The 17,108-nt window shown below is 38.1% G+C and overlaps 1 protein-coding gene across 1 annotated transcript in view; it reads left to right on the top strand.

Annotated features, from left to right (window-relative positions):
• The window catches only part of avl9.L (AVL9 homolog (S. cerevisiase) L homeolog), a 43,031-nt gene extending 39,998 nt beyond the window's left edge, over positions 1–3,033 (top strand). Inside the window, exon 16 of the mRNA XM_018267588.2 lies at positions 2,543–3,033. Within this exon, the coding sequence (XP_018123077.1) occupies positions 2,543–2,649 (107 nt within the window). The 3' untranslated portion in view covers positions 2,650–3,033. The remainder of the gene's footprint in view (positions 1–2,542) is intronic.
• Positions 3,034–17,108: the final 14,075 nt, after the last annotated feature.

The following is a 17,108-nucleotide window of genomic DNA, read 5'->3' on the forward strand; positions in this document are numbered from 1 at the left end:
CACCACATGTCCATAGACTCCAGTCACGTCTTGCTTTCAATCTCTAACTTTGAATGGTTATTGGCTGCTACTGGCAGCTACACTGGTACAGTTTAGCACATGTGCTGTTGGGTCAGAAAACTGTGTGCAATAGGATTTAATGCACATGCTTTTTTTCCAACGTCAACAATCATGTTATAGTAATAAACTTTAAGAGGTTGTTCACCTTTAACTTAACTATTAGTCTGATGTAGAGAGTCATTCTGAGACGTGCAACTGGTCTTTACTTATTTGTGTTTTTTTAATTATTTAGCTTTTTATATAGTAGTTCTTCAGTTTGTCCCTTGTCCTTATGGTTGGTGTAGGCAGCACAGATGGGACTCATTTACGAGCCAAAACAAGCACAGTGTGCAAAAAACAATTTTACCCACAATGCTGCAGATTGTACCATAACTGCAGCATAATAACAATTACAAGGTTGTGCTAAAAATGTGCACAATTTTGCTTGCACTTCAATACAAATCAGACACCGTTGCACTGAAAATCATAAATTATTTAGATCAACTGTTTGCAGGACATGATGTCCTGCAAGCAGTTAATCTAAATAATTTATTCATAAATCAATTTACCGGTTATTAATTGATTTTTAAATTTGATACCATGAACTGTGAATCTATTTAAGTGAATTGAATTAAGTGATTATTTATTGCACTGCACTTTATTTTAGCTATTAAGCATACTTACCACAAAATTAACTATAGTACAAAAAACAATCAATTGATTAAGTGGGAATCACAGAAAGTTTGGGAATTCATTTTCTTTTTAATTAATTTAATGAATTTCTAATTTATTGCACTGCACTTGAATTAATGTGATTGAATAAATCCTGAGGACTAACAGTGAATGAATTGTTTGTTTAACTTAATTTATAGTAAATTAATGAATTATCCTACACAGTGAATTTATACAAATATTTGAGAGAGATCTGTTATAAATAACCGGTGTTTAATTGCAACCGGATATAATTGGGGTTCTTTCTTTCTAAATCTGAGTTAAATTAATCCTTACACTGACGTGTGTCAGATCCCAATTTTAATGAAGGAGATAGAATTTCAATTGATTGGTTGGACATGGGGTGCTACACAAATCTCTACATTTTTTATCTATCCAGTTAATTAAGGTTAGGAACCTTTTGAAAGGGCTTTACCCTAATGTGACTAAAACGTTAATATTGTTACATATAATGAATACAAACCATAATTACAGTACCCTTCAATCAGGTATTTTTTTTTAAAATTAACTACATGTAATGGGTAATAGTATTGATACGCAAAGTTAGTGAAGGTTCTCTTTCATCCAGGTCATAGTATATCTATAGTAATAACTTTTTCTTGAAGGTGTTTTCGCTCGTCATCTGACAGGCTTACTCAATTCAGAATGATAAGTAGAGTACAGGTACAGGATCCCTTATCTGGAAACCCGATATCCAGAAAGCTCCAAATTACGGAATGGCTGTCTCCCATAGACTCCATTTTATCCAAATAATCCAAATTTTTAAAAATGATTTCCTTTTTCTCTGTAATAATAAAACAGTACATTGTACTTGATCCAAACTAAGATATAATTAATCCTTATTGGAAGCAAAACCAGCCTTTTGGGTTTATTTAATGTTTAAATGAATTTCTAGTAGACTTAAGGCATGAAGATCCAAATTACGGAAAGATCCGTTATCCAGAAACCCCCATGTCCCGAGCATTCTGGATAACAGGTCCCATACCTGTAGTAAAAATATGTGGTGTTTTACTAAGGATTTTAATGTATAGTCATTTGGTGGTTTAAAGTGTACTCGTATCAATCAACATAGAGCTGAAAAACATACCCGAAATTATTCCAGCGAGCACCATGAAGCGATCCTCTTCAGTCGTCTTCTTCTTTCTTCAAATTTCCTGGGGAATGGGCAGTAGAAAGAAAAAGCCGACTGTTTGGCTAAAGTTCGGCTTTTCGCTCTACTGCGCACAAAGATAGAAGAAGCAGGAAGAGAATCGCTCCGTGGTGCTCACCGGAAGAACCCGTGGGCCGGTGCAGTTTTCTACTGATAGGAGCACCGGCCCCGGGGGTTACGGGTAAGTAAATGCAATCACTTGGGGGTGTCTAACATTTGGCACCCCAAAGTGCAAGAAGACTTTCCTTCTCCTTTAAGGAACTATAGACTTAGCCTATCCATTATTGAATTGAAGGATTACTAGAAGCTGTTCTTCTACAGCTGTAAATAAATCAAAAAGCAAAATAAATACGTACCCAGGCAATACAGCTAAAAGTACAGTGGCATGGCTGTAGGATTAGGTATGTTTTTCAGTTCTATGTTGATACGAGTTCACTTTAAACCAATCTCCTTTAATAGCTGCAGTTTGCCTGTCCTTGGGAAAGCCATCGATTATAAAAGCATATACAAGGATAATAAATGGCCCGGATTTTAACTCTGTGTTGTGATAATGCTTTTGCAGATGTGACCACATTAACTTACTGTTAACAAGGTTTTCTCATTTTTGTGCAACTTTTTCAGGCCAGTCTGTTGGAGGAGCTCTAATCAGTGCAAAATCTGCTATGTCATCATGGTTCTCCACGTTCACTCAGCAATCAGCCTTGGAACCACAGGAAGAGAAGCAGTGAATCAGAAAAGATCCTTTTGCTTTGTGGCTTTTCATTGTTTTTTTTTTTTTTGTTTTATAATGCCTCATGACTGCAGCTCACGTTTCCATAGAGACACTCGAGGGTCCATAAAGACCAGTTTTGTGCTTATCGGATACATTGACACTGGAAGAGATGCTCCGCTTTTGTTTAAAAAATTAAGGCTTAAAAGCACTAGCTGATGAACATGTATTTTATTTGTTAGTTTACATTCTGCAATATCTTTTATTTGAATTGGTCTAAAAAGAGCAGCAAAAACGGTTAACGAGGTTATGTTTCTCTTTGGATATATACATAGCAGACATGCTTTAGCCAATGTTATCAAACAGATTTACAATAAAGAGGGGACATCCAGCAGAAAAAAAATATGTAAATATTTCACATTCTTTACATTCCAAATTATGTATATCTCTTAAAAATTATGCTGATATTTCTAAATTAGTGGATCACTGAAATTCCTGGCATAATTTACAGTTCAAAAAAAAATTTGTCTACCGTGCATTTCCATTCTCCAAAAGAAAACGTAGGTTGTAGTTGTCACTGACAGTCATTAAAGGCGGGTAGTTCACTTTAGAGTTAGAATCAACTATGTCTCTCGCACACCCTGTAAATAATTAAAGTAGCGATATCTGGTGCACTAGGGTAGAGGATTGGCCGCTTCACATACAATGCTCCGTAGAAAAAATCCCAAGGCACACAGGATCAACGCAATCAAGCTGCCATGTGGTTTTATTGTGAAGTGCACTTCGCAATAAACACGCAAGGCAGCTGGCTTGCATTGATCCTGTGTGCCTTGGGATTTTTTCACCTTAAAGTTAACCTTTAGTATGTAAAGAATGGCCAAGCAACGTTTCAATATTTATTTACTATAGGTTTTCTAAATATTTGCCTTCTTCTTTTGTCTCTTTCCAACTTTCAATGGGGGTCACTGATGCCATCTAAAAACAAATCCTTTGTAAAGCTACAAAAATATTGTCATTGCTACTTTTGATTAGCCATCTTTTAATTAAATTCCCGCACCTATTTATATTCCAGTCTCAAAATCAAATCATTGTGTGTCTTCTAGGCTAACTTGGACCCTAGCAACCAGATTGCTGAAATTGCAAATTGAATTTAAAAAATTGCAAAATGTCACTCTCTACATCATACTAAAAGTTAACTCAAAGGTGAGCAAACCCTTTAAGCATTTGTGTGCTCAAATAACAATGACTCCTACAAGTGATTGTGCAAATGAAAGCCCCTCCTCATGACAGATGATACACTGGAGAACAGAAATGCTGGTGTGGGTAGATAAATGCTTACACAAACTGATCTTTTGTCAGAAATCCAATGTTGCCATTAGTTTATTTGTTTTTGTGTATGGGAACAATGTATTGGATTTATCCACTTTTAGTATCTCTACATGAGTTCAAATTCTTGTTAAAGCATTGGTTAACACTGGCCTTTATAAAAAATATTTAAACAGCTGGACTTCAGTTTAGTACTAGAGTATGTTATGTGTCAATTATAAGGACAAAATAATAATTACAGTCTCATTGGAATATTGATTTATTACATCATGTTTGGGGAAATATTGCCTCAGTCCCTATGCTTACGATTTTCTTCCCATTGTTTTCCATACAATATTCATGGCTTGGAAGTACTGGCATTTAACCGATTATAGCCCTATATTGGTTAGAAGGGAAATAGATACTGGGGTTGGCTTTGAATTTTGGTGATTGTGAGGGTTTTTTTCATCAATTCAAATTTAATTGAATTATTGGAACTCTTCTTGGAGCTCCACTCAAACAATCCTTAACCTTTGTATTGAGTATGAACACAGCAAAGAAATATGATGTATAAAACAACATCACTTCTCTAATTTAGTAATTAAACTCCCATTTGCTTTTGTATTCGACCACACGTTATTTTATCAGTGCATCCTTAATGACAGTATCTTAAAAGGGGATGATGCCACAGGAGTTAGGGAGTTTGGGAAACTATCTGAAAGCTTTCAGCTGCTGACCAAAATAGAAAGAATAAAGGAATCTGCCTATACATGGAGGTGTGATGCAGAAAATATTTACTGCCCTATTTTGTAGGAGTAGATTTACTACTATGATGAGTCCTCTATGTGTGAAACCTCCCAAAAATTGTAATCACTTGTGTACCTAACCAGAGCTGGAACTAGGGGTAGGCAGAAGAGGCACCTGCCTAGGGCACAAAGATGTAGGCGTGCTGGGCAGCTACCTGTTCAAAAGTTTTCTGCCTACCCCTAGTCCATGTGGTTCGCTCCACGCTGGTCTCCCCTCTATCCCTCTCCCCTCCCTCCGTCACTCCCCCCTCCCTTGCCCTTCCCTTTCGTTACTCTCCCTTCTCTTCTTATGAGCTAGTGTGGTGTTAAGGTCACTACCATTGTAATTACATCCTCTGATGTAATAAATATCATTTGACAAACATAAATGCCTTGATTTGGTGGATTCCAGGAGAACACTACCTGCCCGAATGCATAATTCTGAGAGTAATGTTTGGTAGAGGAAGATGAATGATCTGGGGTTGTAGTCCATGGCTTGGGCTAGGGCCCCTGGGTCCATTGAAAGTAATCGTTAAGACTAGAAAATACAATAAGTTTCTCATCCATGCAGTTCTCATATTATGGCAACTGTTTGGGGGTTTGGAGAAGGCTTGTCCCTCCTTTAGCCGAATATATATATATATATATAAATATATATATATATATATATATCTTTAAATATTTTTTTATTTTAAATTAATGTATATTCTAAAGCTGCTTTGATTTACCATCATTATGCAAAAAAATAATAAAATTGGCCACTTTAGTTTTCTAGTTCAGGCCAATATGCTTAATGCAGAACCCCCGACAGAGCATGTATTAAAGCTCTTCCTTATTGGAGCATGAGAGTGATTGAACCCTGGCTGCACCGTTAAGGCCCTCGTAAGCAAATCATTTGCACTGCTGGGAGGGGAGCTGAGTTCCAGTGCTGAGAACTTCAATAGGAGACAGTCAAACTGCTGGGCAGCAGAATCTCCCTTCATGTTGAAACCTTTTGTATTGATCACTAATTGTCCAGAAGTGTGTCAAGTATAACACCAAAGGTGTGGAAATAATCATATTATTATATAGAATAGACCAGATCCATTGGGGGATCCATTGTGCACTAGTTTCCCTTCAAATGTGTTTTGTTTCCTCAGTACATTAAAATTTATGTAGTAGATTTTTAATATAATATTACTGAAATGTGCACTAATTCTGTAAACCATAGCAACCAATCATAAATGTTCTGTTACTTGTGTAATGAAAACTAATATTTGATTGGTTGGTTGGTATGATCACACTGAACCCATGATCTGTTATATACTTAACATTCCTTCTGAAACAAAGACTATTGTGGTTACCTGGGACAGCTGCTATTCATTTTCAGGGCTCTGGGTTTTTTTTTTTAGTGAAAAAGATGAATGGTTTTGTTTTTAATTGTTTTACTAATTTTGGTGTTTGCCTTTAAGATTTTAGCTCCCATTTTATATAGATACATGTTAGGCAGAAACAAAATTTTTTTCCTTAGTGCAGGCACGAGAATCTGTTATTAGCTGCAAAAAAAAAAGATTAGTTTTAAATTGTTATTTAATGTTTTATGATATGTGTATTGTTCAAGTGGAAAAATGTACGAGTTGTGAGTAAAATGCTAAGTATTGAAAGACCTGTTGTAATCATAAATATACTCTATTTGTGTACAATGTGGTTAAATAATTGCATTTCAACAACTTGTGGCCTTGGTAACTTGTTCTTAATGTCCTTAAAATTAGATGACTTTTTGTCACACAATTAAGGAAGTAAACATCTTTGTAACCATTCAATTTGGGTTTTGGCTGAATGTTTTATGAAGGATTCAGGATTTGACTGAATCCCATAATAAGGGCTCGTTGCATCGCTATAAAATATTGTAATTGATCCTAACTAAGATATTATTAATCCTTACTGGAGGCAAAACAATACTATTGGGTTTAGTTAACGTTTTTTTAATAGACAAGATATGGAGATCCAAATTATGGAAAACACCAGGTCCTGAAAATTCTGGATAACCTGCCTGTAGATTTTTTCTATTTATTAGGATATAAATGGGTTGTTAGTGTGCTTTCTCAACCTAACCTCTTTCCAATTCTCCCATGTTGTTTGTTAGTGGTGCATTGGAAATTGCTGAAGTCAACTAATGTTTAGATCAGGAACTCACAAATAAATAATCAAATATCCTATAGGGGCAGCATGTAGTCCTTTCTCCTTAACTTTGTTGACCCTGGTTTGTGTCTTTTTTTTTTTTTTTTCAGAGGCTCATATATTTTAGAGGCCTTATGTTATACAGCATGAAAATAGGTAGGGATGCACCGTATCCAGGATTCGGCTTTTTTCAGCAGGTTTTCGGATTCAGCCGAATCCTTCTGCCCGGCCAATCCAAACCCTAATTTGCATATGCAAATTAGGGACAGGGAGGGAAATTGCATGGTTTTTTTTTCATAAAACAAGGAAGTAAAAAATGTTTCCCATTCCCACCCCTAATCGGTTCGGTATTTGCCTGAATCTTTTGCAAAGGATTCAGGGTTCGGCCGAATCCAAAATACTGGATTCGGTGCAGCTCTACAAATAGGATACAGACCAGACAGGCCCATATATATGAATTACAGTGATTTAATATACAGGAAACCCTATCAAAGACAAATGTCTTTTAACCAGAAAAAAATAATCATATTTTTTAATCAAGTGTATCAGTTTTAAATATCTGAAAACCGTTTTGGCCCTATCAGTGATATTTGAGATTGATATGTTTCTGTGCCAAGGCTTTTTTTATTCGTGGTTTACGTGTTTTTGACACTTTATAAATCTTTATTTTTTTTTAGAGTTTTAGAAAAATTAAAAAACACATTTTTAGAGAAAAAAATGTGATTTGTGAAAAACAAATAGAAATTTAAATGTTAGTAAACAGACCCCTTAGTTTGGTTGTTTTGTTGTTGAAGTGAGCCCTTTGAGGCCTTTAGATACAAGGTTAAACATGTTTATGACTGGGAAGGTATTCAAGAAGATCGCCAAACAATTGGACATCAGTCATTCCACTATGGAGAAGATAAGTCTACAAGTGAAGAAATGCCAACTTCCTATGCAATGCCATCCTAGTAAATTTAGCCTGAGCTCAGAACACAAAAGTGTGCCAGAAAGAACTAAAACTGCCATGAACACCTGGGCAAAGTCAAGAGGGTTATTTATTAAATTTGTGCAGCACATATTTTTTTGCATGTGGTTGTTTTGCAAATGTTTTCCCTTAAACACTTAAATATTGCACTGCTGCGCCCATCTTTCCTTTCCTTTGAGAATTACACAAAATGTGTATTGTGCAAATGAGCTGCGTGTTTATTTGTGAATATTGCGTCTATGGTAATTTTGAGAATGGAAATCTAATTTGCTAAATCAGCAAATATTTTTTCTGCCACCAAAGTCATAGCATAACAGAAATGTAGAATATGTGCATTAATATGTGCAAATTGGATTATGCCATTTAAAAAGCAGAGGGAATAAATATGGAATATGTGTGCATATTAAATTCACCAATCTTGCCCAGCTTTATAAATATAAACACATGTGGGGCAAATATCATTCTGCACTACTCAAAGTTTATAAATGACAGTTGAACAATGTGGTCTGGACAGAAGAGGCAAAGATAAAGACCTTCACACATCACACAGCTGAAAAAAGTCTGCATAGAATGGGGAAAAAATGATCCTAGTCAATGTTAGAAACTGGTTGACAATTATAAGAAATGCCCACTTGAGGTTGTTTGTGCTAAAGGGCTTAATACCACGTATTATTGACAAGGGTATACTTTTTTCACAAAAGAAAATGACACCTTTTTTATTGGTTTGTTTTTGTTCAAAAACATCACTATTATATTAAATACTGTTGATTCAATATTGTTTATATAAGAAGAAAATACTTTCCAAACGTCAAAATCTGAAAATAGCAAATTCAAAGAGTCAATGGGTGGCAGCCTAAAACAGGGCTGTCCAACTGGCGGCCCACGTGCCGCTACCCCCCCTTCTTTGGCCCCCCAGATGCTGTGTCTGTTTACCATATGTAAACTTTAAAAGGTATCACTGTAGAGATAAACTGCACCCTGCATTGTTTAAACCTCAAATTCAGACTCTAATCCCCTGTATCACACCTGTGATCTCCCTGTATTGTTCACACTTGTGACACCTCTATTGTTTATATTCTAAAGGCCTGTACTGTTCACACCTGAGACCCAGACTGAAACTGCCCACATTGTTCACACTTTATACATAATGCTAATGGGGCACCAGCATTGTGTCACTGTATGTAGTACATATTAGACTGAGAGCTTTCCTTGTCTCCCGCTCTGTTCTGCCTTCCCTCCCTGCAGGGCTGGAACTAGGGGCAGGCAGAATAGACGCCCACCTAGGGCACAATCATGGGGGGGGCACACTTTTAAGGGGAATTTCCTTTCTTTCTTTTTTAAACCCTGATTTGCTTGGCCTTTAATAGATTTTCAACTTTATAAATCCCCTGTTCCAGACAGAATCACTCCCCGGCTCCCTTTTGGCAGCTGCTGGCACAGGTACATATTTGTGGGCAATATCTTGGCTGCTACTTGCACAGGTAAACAGATGATATGATGGATATTTGGCTGCTGCTGGCACAAGTACATGTATGGAGGCAATAGTGTGTATTTTTTGGCTGATGCTGGCACAGGTACAGATTGGAGGCAATATAAGGGATTGGCTGCTGCTGGCTCAGGTACATGGGGCAATATGGGGCTGCTGGCACAGGTACACAGATGTTTGAGGGCAATATGATGGATTTTTGGCTACTGCTGGAACAGATCAAATTGGGGCAATATGATGGATTCTTTTGGTTGCCGCTGGCATAGGTACAGATTGGGGGTAAAAATATGATGGATGTTTTGGTTTATGCTGGCACAGGTACAGATTGGGGCCTGGGGGATTGACTGGCATAGGTACAAATGGAGGCAATATGATAGGTGCTGGCACAGGTAGAGGGGGCTATATGACTGGTAAGGTGGGAAATGGTAATGCAGGACTGGGTGGGGGGCATTGATTGAATCCTTGCCTAGGGTGCAAAAGTACTTTGGCCCTGCCCTGCCTCCCTGTGTGTGCCATTGCCATTCTCTGCTTGCCCAGTGCTGCTTGTGTGTGCCATTCTCTGCTTGCCCAGTGCCGCTTGTGTGTGCCATTCTCTGCTTACTCAGTGCTGCTTGTGTGTGCCATTCTCTGCTTGCCCAGTGCTGCTTGTGTGTGCCATTCTCTGCTTGCCCAGTGCAGCTTGTGTGCCATTCTCGCCTTGCCCAGTGCTGCTTGTCTGTGCCATTCTCTGCTTGCCCTACGCTACCTGTGGAATGTAAGCCTGTTAGGGGTTTGTTCTTGGGATTTGTTAGCATTTGGAAATTGTTGTTAAGGGCCCCTAAGGTGTTTAATCATGTGTTGAGGGGTTGCTGTATTATCCACAGGGGAGGATGAGGCATATGGATTTAAGGGTATGTTTTTAACATGACTTCAATTTTTCACATATGAGTGATGAGGGATTTCTCTGCAGTGAGCACCAACCATTTGGTTTTTTGGTGTGCTACCACCGTTAATGTGGATATGATCTTAAAAGTTCTTGTGGTAATGTGGGTGTGGTTTAAAAGGGGGAGTGGCCAACACTGACTTCCATTATCGGCCCTCCTCCACATAGGCCAATAAAATGTTGGCCCTCTGTACCACAGAACTTGGACAGCACTGGCCTAAGAAGTTGCACAATTGTGTCTCGTGTTTGGTCTGAGCTCCATGCTGTAGCCATCTTGATACTTTCCTGCACCAGTTGTTTTTGTGACTCACAGCCTGGAGGTGCAAAAAAAGATAAGAGAAAGCAAGCATCATAAGAAATGAGACTCACAGGCTACTTCTAAACCAAAGCAGGAACAAACACATAACATCTTGGACAAAGGTGCAACGCCAGCTGGTGTATTGCTTCCATAGGAGACATGGCTGCCAGTGCTACTCCTGCAGATTCTGGCCTGTCCCAACAATCCACCATGCGTCTAAAACCAAATTGCAAATCCCAGAAAGCATTATCGAAACACGAGAACATTATCTTTGCCCCTATCACTCTCTGTGAGCCTTATGTTATAGACTATAGAGCATACAAATAGGATACAGACGAGACAGGCCCATTTATATTGCATCTCCTCAATTACAAGGACCATGATGCAAGATGTAAGCTCTTGTAAGCAGGACTCTCCCCCTATTGTATATACAACTATAACTGAACGATGGTGCTATATAAATTATAATAATAAAAATAATCCTGCTTGCTGCTGAAATACCTCAATGCAATGCTACAGTTTTATCCTGATTTCACAGCAGATGGTGCCTAAGGGAAAAGGATATACAGTATATCATGCTAAATCCCAGCATCCTAGGAGTAGTAGATGGACTTAACCAGACTAGTCATGCTCACTGCCCTCAGTGATTGTGTCTCACTTGCACCTGTCTTGGATGAGGTTCCCAAATGTAGGGCCAACCAATCAGACCACAAACTGTTAATTTAGATGGCTCTCTTTAGGGGTGCCTCTCTGTTTAGTTAGTGTTTAGTGACTAGGACCCTTCATGTTTCAGAAGGGTCAGGGTGGAGGATTTAGGAATTATTCATTATAAAGCCCACTTTCATTAAATATTGGCAAATGTTTTATTTGTTTTACCTGGTTCTATTTATCCCCTATTATTATACACATACCGCAGACATGGCAAGACATCATTTGGAAAAGGGCTCAGCAAAAAAAAGCCCAGCAGAAAAAAGGTTATCTGTCGCACACCACTTACTTGCTCATGGGCTGCATTCAATTCCCTGACTTCCTCCAAGTCAATTAGCATTCAAGCTGTAGATAGGGAAGAAGCACAACAATTTACACGCTTATGCCTTTATCATGTATTGCAGACGTTGTAGCATTGTGCTACAATTGCTGCAATAAATATGATAAAGGCATAAGCCAGTGTAAGTTAGTGTGCTTCTTCCCTATCTACAGCTTCATGGAAAAAAAGGACATTAGTATTCAGTTTATCCACAAGCACAAACTAGATATCTTGCCTACTCTCCAGGCAAAAAGAACTAGTGTTTAAATGGGCCAGCAGAGGGCCTTATCACAACACAGGGTTGCAAGTTAATGTTAAAGGCGAAAAAACATGAAAATGTAATATGAGTTCCATGTTATGTAAGTAAGGAACTTTTTTTAAAAATATAATCAGTTAAAAATTCTGCTCCATTTCTAAACTGATCAAGTTACTCTTCAATATCCCCTTCTCAGCAATCTGTTGGCACCAACAGGCTTTCCCCACTTAATATGTGGGCTGACTTTTTTTCTGGCTTGGCAAATCCAGAGTTGCACGACTACTCAGGGTGCAACAGTTCCCTTATCCATTTTCATGCATATATCAAGCAATGGCAGCTCTTAGCAGGGCATTTGCAGCTGGCAGTAGCACCAAGTAAAGCTTGCCTGGTTACATATCTGCCTGAGCAAGTATGGTTTGCCTGATAGGGACAGTGATTACCATGGGGCCTATTACTAACATTTGAATTTCTATTAAAACCAGTCAAGGTCCTATAGATGTCAACAGGAGCTGCGCTGATCTTACTGGACCTTTTTCTAGACATTAGGACAGTTTTTTAATTTCTTTTGCTAGTAATTGTATGAAAATCTCACATTTTTAGAGGTACTCCTCTATTTTTTGGATTGTTCAGCGATTTGACATTCGTGATTTTAGAGAAAATTTGTTTATTTGTGGTTTCAAAAACCTTTAAAACGAGAATGTTGATAAATAGTCCTCCATGTCTCCAGTCCAAGGGGCCATTTGGAATTCCTTTTTTTTACTAATCATATTTTTTCCTCAAAAAAGTTGTTTTTTAATTTTTTTAAAACTCAAAAAATATAAATGTGTAAAGTGTAAAAACTATGAAAAACTCTAATAAAAAAACTTTTTTTTGTTTTAGAGAAATTGAGTTTCAGAAAGCTCTAATACAGGAATAGGATCCGTTATCCAGAAACCCTTTATCCAGAAAGCTCAGAATTACAGAAAGGCTGTCTCCCATAGACTCCATTTTATCCAAATTCATAAAAACAAACCCAACCTATTGAGTTTAGTCAATGTTTACATGATTTTCTAGTAGACTTAAAGATCTGTTATCCAGAAACCCCCAGGTACCAAGAACTCTGGATAACAGGTCCCATACCTGTACCACTAAAAATAAATTTAAGAGAACAGTCAGGAGTTAGAAACTATCTAAATAATGAAAACAAGTCAAAAGTATGTACAACCCATTTACATTCTGTTTTAGCAAGTGCATAATAGTCACTGGTGTAAGAAAACGTGGGCTCAGAGCATTTTGTTCAAAGGAATCACCACTATTGTGCCTACAAACACCAATGCTTTCTTTTTTGTAGTTCTCCCTGGGCTACAAGCCAAACTGAACCTACTGCAGTGAAGTCACAAAGAAACTGGAGTAGAAATGTGAACTCCCTTGCCCACCACACTGGCTCATGTCCTCACATAACCTTCTGCATGATTTACGCCAGCAGCCTCTGCTAATGCAATCTCCGCTAATCAAACAATATTATCAGGACTTCTCCAGTCATGCTTTGCGATGCCTCGTTTTCTTCAACGGTTCTTGGCTCCAGGGAAAACATTGATTCTATTTCCCTTTGGATCCTGTCCAAAAACTAATTTTGACTTTGTGGCTGGTTTCTTACAGCTAAATTGCTGTCTGGTTACAGCTGGTTACATTAAATAACACAGGCCCAGAAATCTATACCGTGTGCATGCTATGTAAGGACATGATTAGAATTAAAAACAGAAATTCATAATGCTGTTGAACAAATACGATTAAACTCAAAGTTCATCATTCATGGGCTGCATTCCACATTTCTAAAGAACTGGGCCCAGCATTCTGGGATCTGTTGTACTGTATATTCTGAATAAGTTAAGAATCTTGTCCACAAAGAAGTTTTATTTTTTTTCAATCCAGCAGTTTTTCACATTATTATTTTATGACTGTAAGCAACATACAATCTTATCATGAGAAATATGTATTTTGTATTAGAGTGAGGTGAAGCGGCAAGGAGGCCCCCTGAAATAGCTAAATCACTTTGCTAGTGAATTTATGCACTACAGTTGCCACTGGAGACTTTGTTTGAAGGAATAGATGTGTTAGGAGGAGAAGAATTCATTAGTTAATCTTTAATATTAAAGAGCTAGCCTCCTACAGTTGCCAACTTTTCCAGCAGCAGGGTCCAGGCAAGGGGTGAGTCAATGACGTTACAGAGTGGACTGAGGACCTGTAGGTGGGGCTATGACGATTGGTTGATCGCCATGTCAGTCTAGGAGAATCCTGCCCCGTTTAACAAATTTGGAAAACTGGGCAGGCAGTTTTGACCCAGGCAGCTCTTACAAAAATCCAGGCCATCTAGGTCGTAACCGGACGGGGCAACCCTTTAGCCTCCAGTGCTCCTGTCTGTACTGTTGCCAACCCTATAAGAGCTGCTATAATTTGGTCCTGAATTAGTGCAGGTCTCTGCGGTCAATTACGGACCCACGACTGCCTCAATTTTCTATATCAGAATTTAAAAGATGTGGGTTGAGAGTGTGGCTCCATTAAAAACTGATATATTTTGGTTATAGGTGTATCTGAAAAAGCAATTGTGCTGACAAGTTGACAGGGACTGGCATAGTACATGGTACTTAAATGTCTAAGCAAAATTAATATGTAAAGAGATCAGTGCCTGATGTGATAGAATACACCCTGGTGCCACTTTTTCTGATTTTCTCAAACTCCATTTCATCAGGTATGGTACCAATGGACTGGAGTGAAGCTGATGTAATTCCAGTATTCATAAAAGGCATACAATCTCAGTCTGGCAATTATTAGCCAGTAAGTTTGACATCTGTTGTTGTCAAGTTACTTATAAGTTTGTTAAGGGTTCACGTAGTATTATGTTCTCAGCACTTTATTTGCTTTAGTAGCCATAGAAAGACACTGCCTGGAATTAGACTTGTTATCTACAAAAATCCCAGATCCATTAAGGAAACCCCCAACACACTGCCATTTAGTGTGTAATTCACATGTATATATATTCTAACAATGCATAACCTTGCATTAATTAAAATTAAACCTCATTTCCAATTTGTTGCCCAGTTTTCCAATTTAGTCAAATCACTCTGAAAAATGCCGGCATCTTGCATGGAACTTATAGTTCTGTACAATTTAGTATCATCAGCAAAAATAGCAACATTTCTTTCAATGCCTCCTCCAGGTCATTAATAAACAAGTTAAAAAGCAAAGGACTAATTATAGATGGTAGCTATACTTAACCAACAACACTGGTCCAATTAGAAATGTTCCATTTACCACCCTTCAGCCAGTTTTCTATCCAAGTACAAATACAGGTATGGGACATGTTATCGATAATGCCTGGGACCTGGTATCTTCTGGATAACTGATCTTTCCATAACTTGGATCTTCATACATTAAGCCTACTAGAAAATCATGTAAACATTAAAGGCACTAAACCCCCCTAATAAGAAAAGTCCCTACCTACTACCCTAGATAGTTGCCCCTCCCTGCTTCTCCCCTGCATAGTTAATTACCCCTGAAAGTGCCCGACACTGTACTCACGTATCGGAGCAGAGTAAGCGCAGTGGAGCACATGGGCACCATCTTCCGGCTCTCCTGTATTATTCAGGTTCAGTACTTTTGTCGCATGCGCAGTTGCTACAAACTGGAAGACTGCTCAGATTGCGCATGCGCCAATGCGGTGCTCACCTCACAAAGTAATCAGATGAGCCGGAAGATGGGGGGGGAGAGGGTAGGGGTTTTTCTTATGGGGGCGGGAGTTTAGCTCTCCTTTAAATAAACCCAATATGCTAGTTTTGCTTCCAAAAATGATTCATTTTATCTTAGTTTGGTACTGCTTTATTATTATTATAGAGAAAAAGGAAAACATTCTTAAAAATGTGAATTATTTGGATAAACTAGAGTCTGTGTGAGACGGCCTTTCTATAATTTGGGGCTTTCTGGATAACAGGTTTCAAGATAGCAGATCCCATACCTTTACTATGTTCCAGGCCAATATTCCCAAATTTAACCATTAACCTTCTGTGTGGTACTGTATCAAGTGATTTAGCAAAATCTAAGTAGATTACATCCACTGCCATCCCAGTGTCAAGGTTCCTGCTCAACTCCTCATAAAAGGCAAATAACATCTAGCAAGATCTATTATGCATAAAACCATGATGCCAAAAACTCATAGTATTGTGATTTGCAATATAGTCAAGTATTTTATCCCTTATTACCCCTTGCAAACGCTTACCTACCACTGATTTCAGCCTAAGAGGCCTATAGGTTTCAGGCTGAGATTAGAATCCCTTTTTAAATAGGGACACCAAATTACCACTTCACCAGTGTCTCTGTACTATGCCAGACCTCAATGAATCTGAATAATTAAGTAAAGAGGTTTGGTGATCACAGGGTTAAGGAAGCTTAGTACTCTGTGGGGAATACCATCTGGTGTTAAACCTTTATATGTTCAAATCTCTTGAATTTTCTCCTGAGTGACTCATGCATCGGTAGATCATAAGGCCTATTATAAAGGAAACCTCCATTAGCTGGTTCCTCACTTCAGAATCTGTACTTTTTCTCTGTTCTCATCAACCTTCTGACCTCCCCAAGATAATAAGCATCCCACCCCTTCTTGCTTTTTACATTAAAAAATAATTTTGGACTCATTGCAATATCCCTTCCCATCTCTATTTTAGCTTGTCTAGCTTTTTTACATGCTTTATTGGACTCCTTGTGCCTGAAAGTTACAGCTGCCTTAAATAACTTGAATGCCTTAAAAGTAAGCTTTTTTTTTTTTTTTTTACCAAACTCAACACAAACACTTTATTAAAGGGGTGGTTCGCCTTTCAGTTAACTTTTGGTATGTTTTGGAGTGGCCAATTCTAAAGCAACTTTTCAATTTGTCTTTATTTTTTGATAACCTGGGGGCTCACAATGACAGATGGCGTCATTAAGGACCACATGGTCTTGTTTTGTTCCTGTAAAAATAGGTTCTCAAAGGAAATTTCAGTCTCAACCTGCCCCTTATGAGTTAGGTTTCATGTAATTTCATTAAAAAGGAGGAGTCTGGAGCAAACTATTATCCTCACCCTCTTACAATATAATTTGAAAATACATTGAGGTATTCACTGTGGGAATTTCAGGAGTACATTCTCTCAGGCTCACTGAATAAAACGCTTATGCTAACCTTGTGTGTAGCCATTCCACCTAGTTTTTTTTTTTAATTATTTGCCTTCTTCTACTTCTAACTCTTTCCAGCTTTCAAATAGGG

This window comes from Xenopus laevis, chromosome 6L (genome assembly GCF_017654675.1).
Source record: "Xenopus laevis strain J_2021 chromosome 6L, Xenopus_laevis_v10.1, whole genome shotgun sequence".
NCBI lineage: Eukaryota > Metazoa > Chordata > Amphibia > Anura > Pipidae > Xenopus > Xenopus laevis.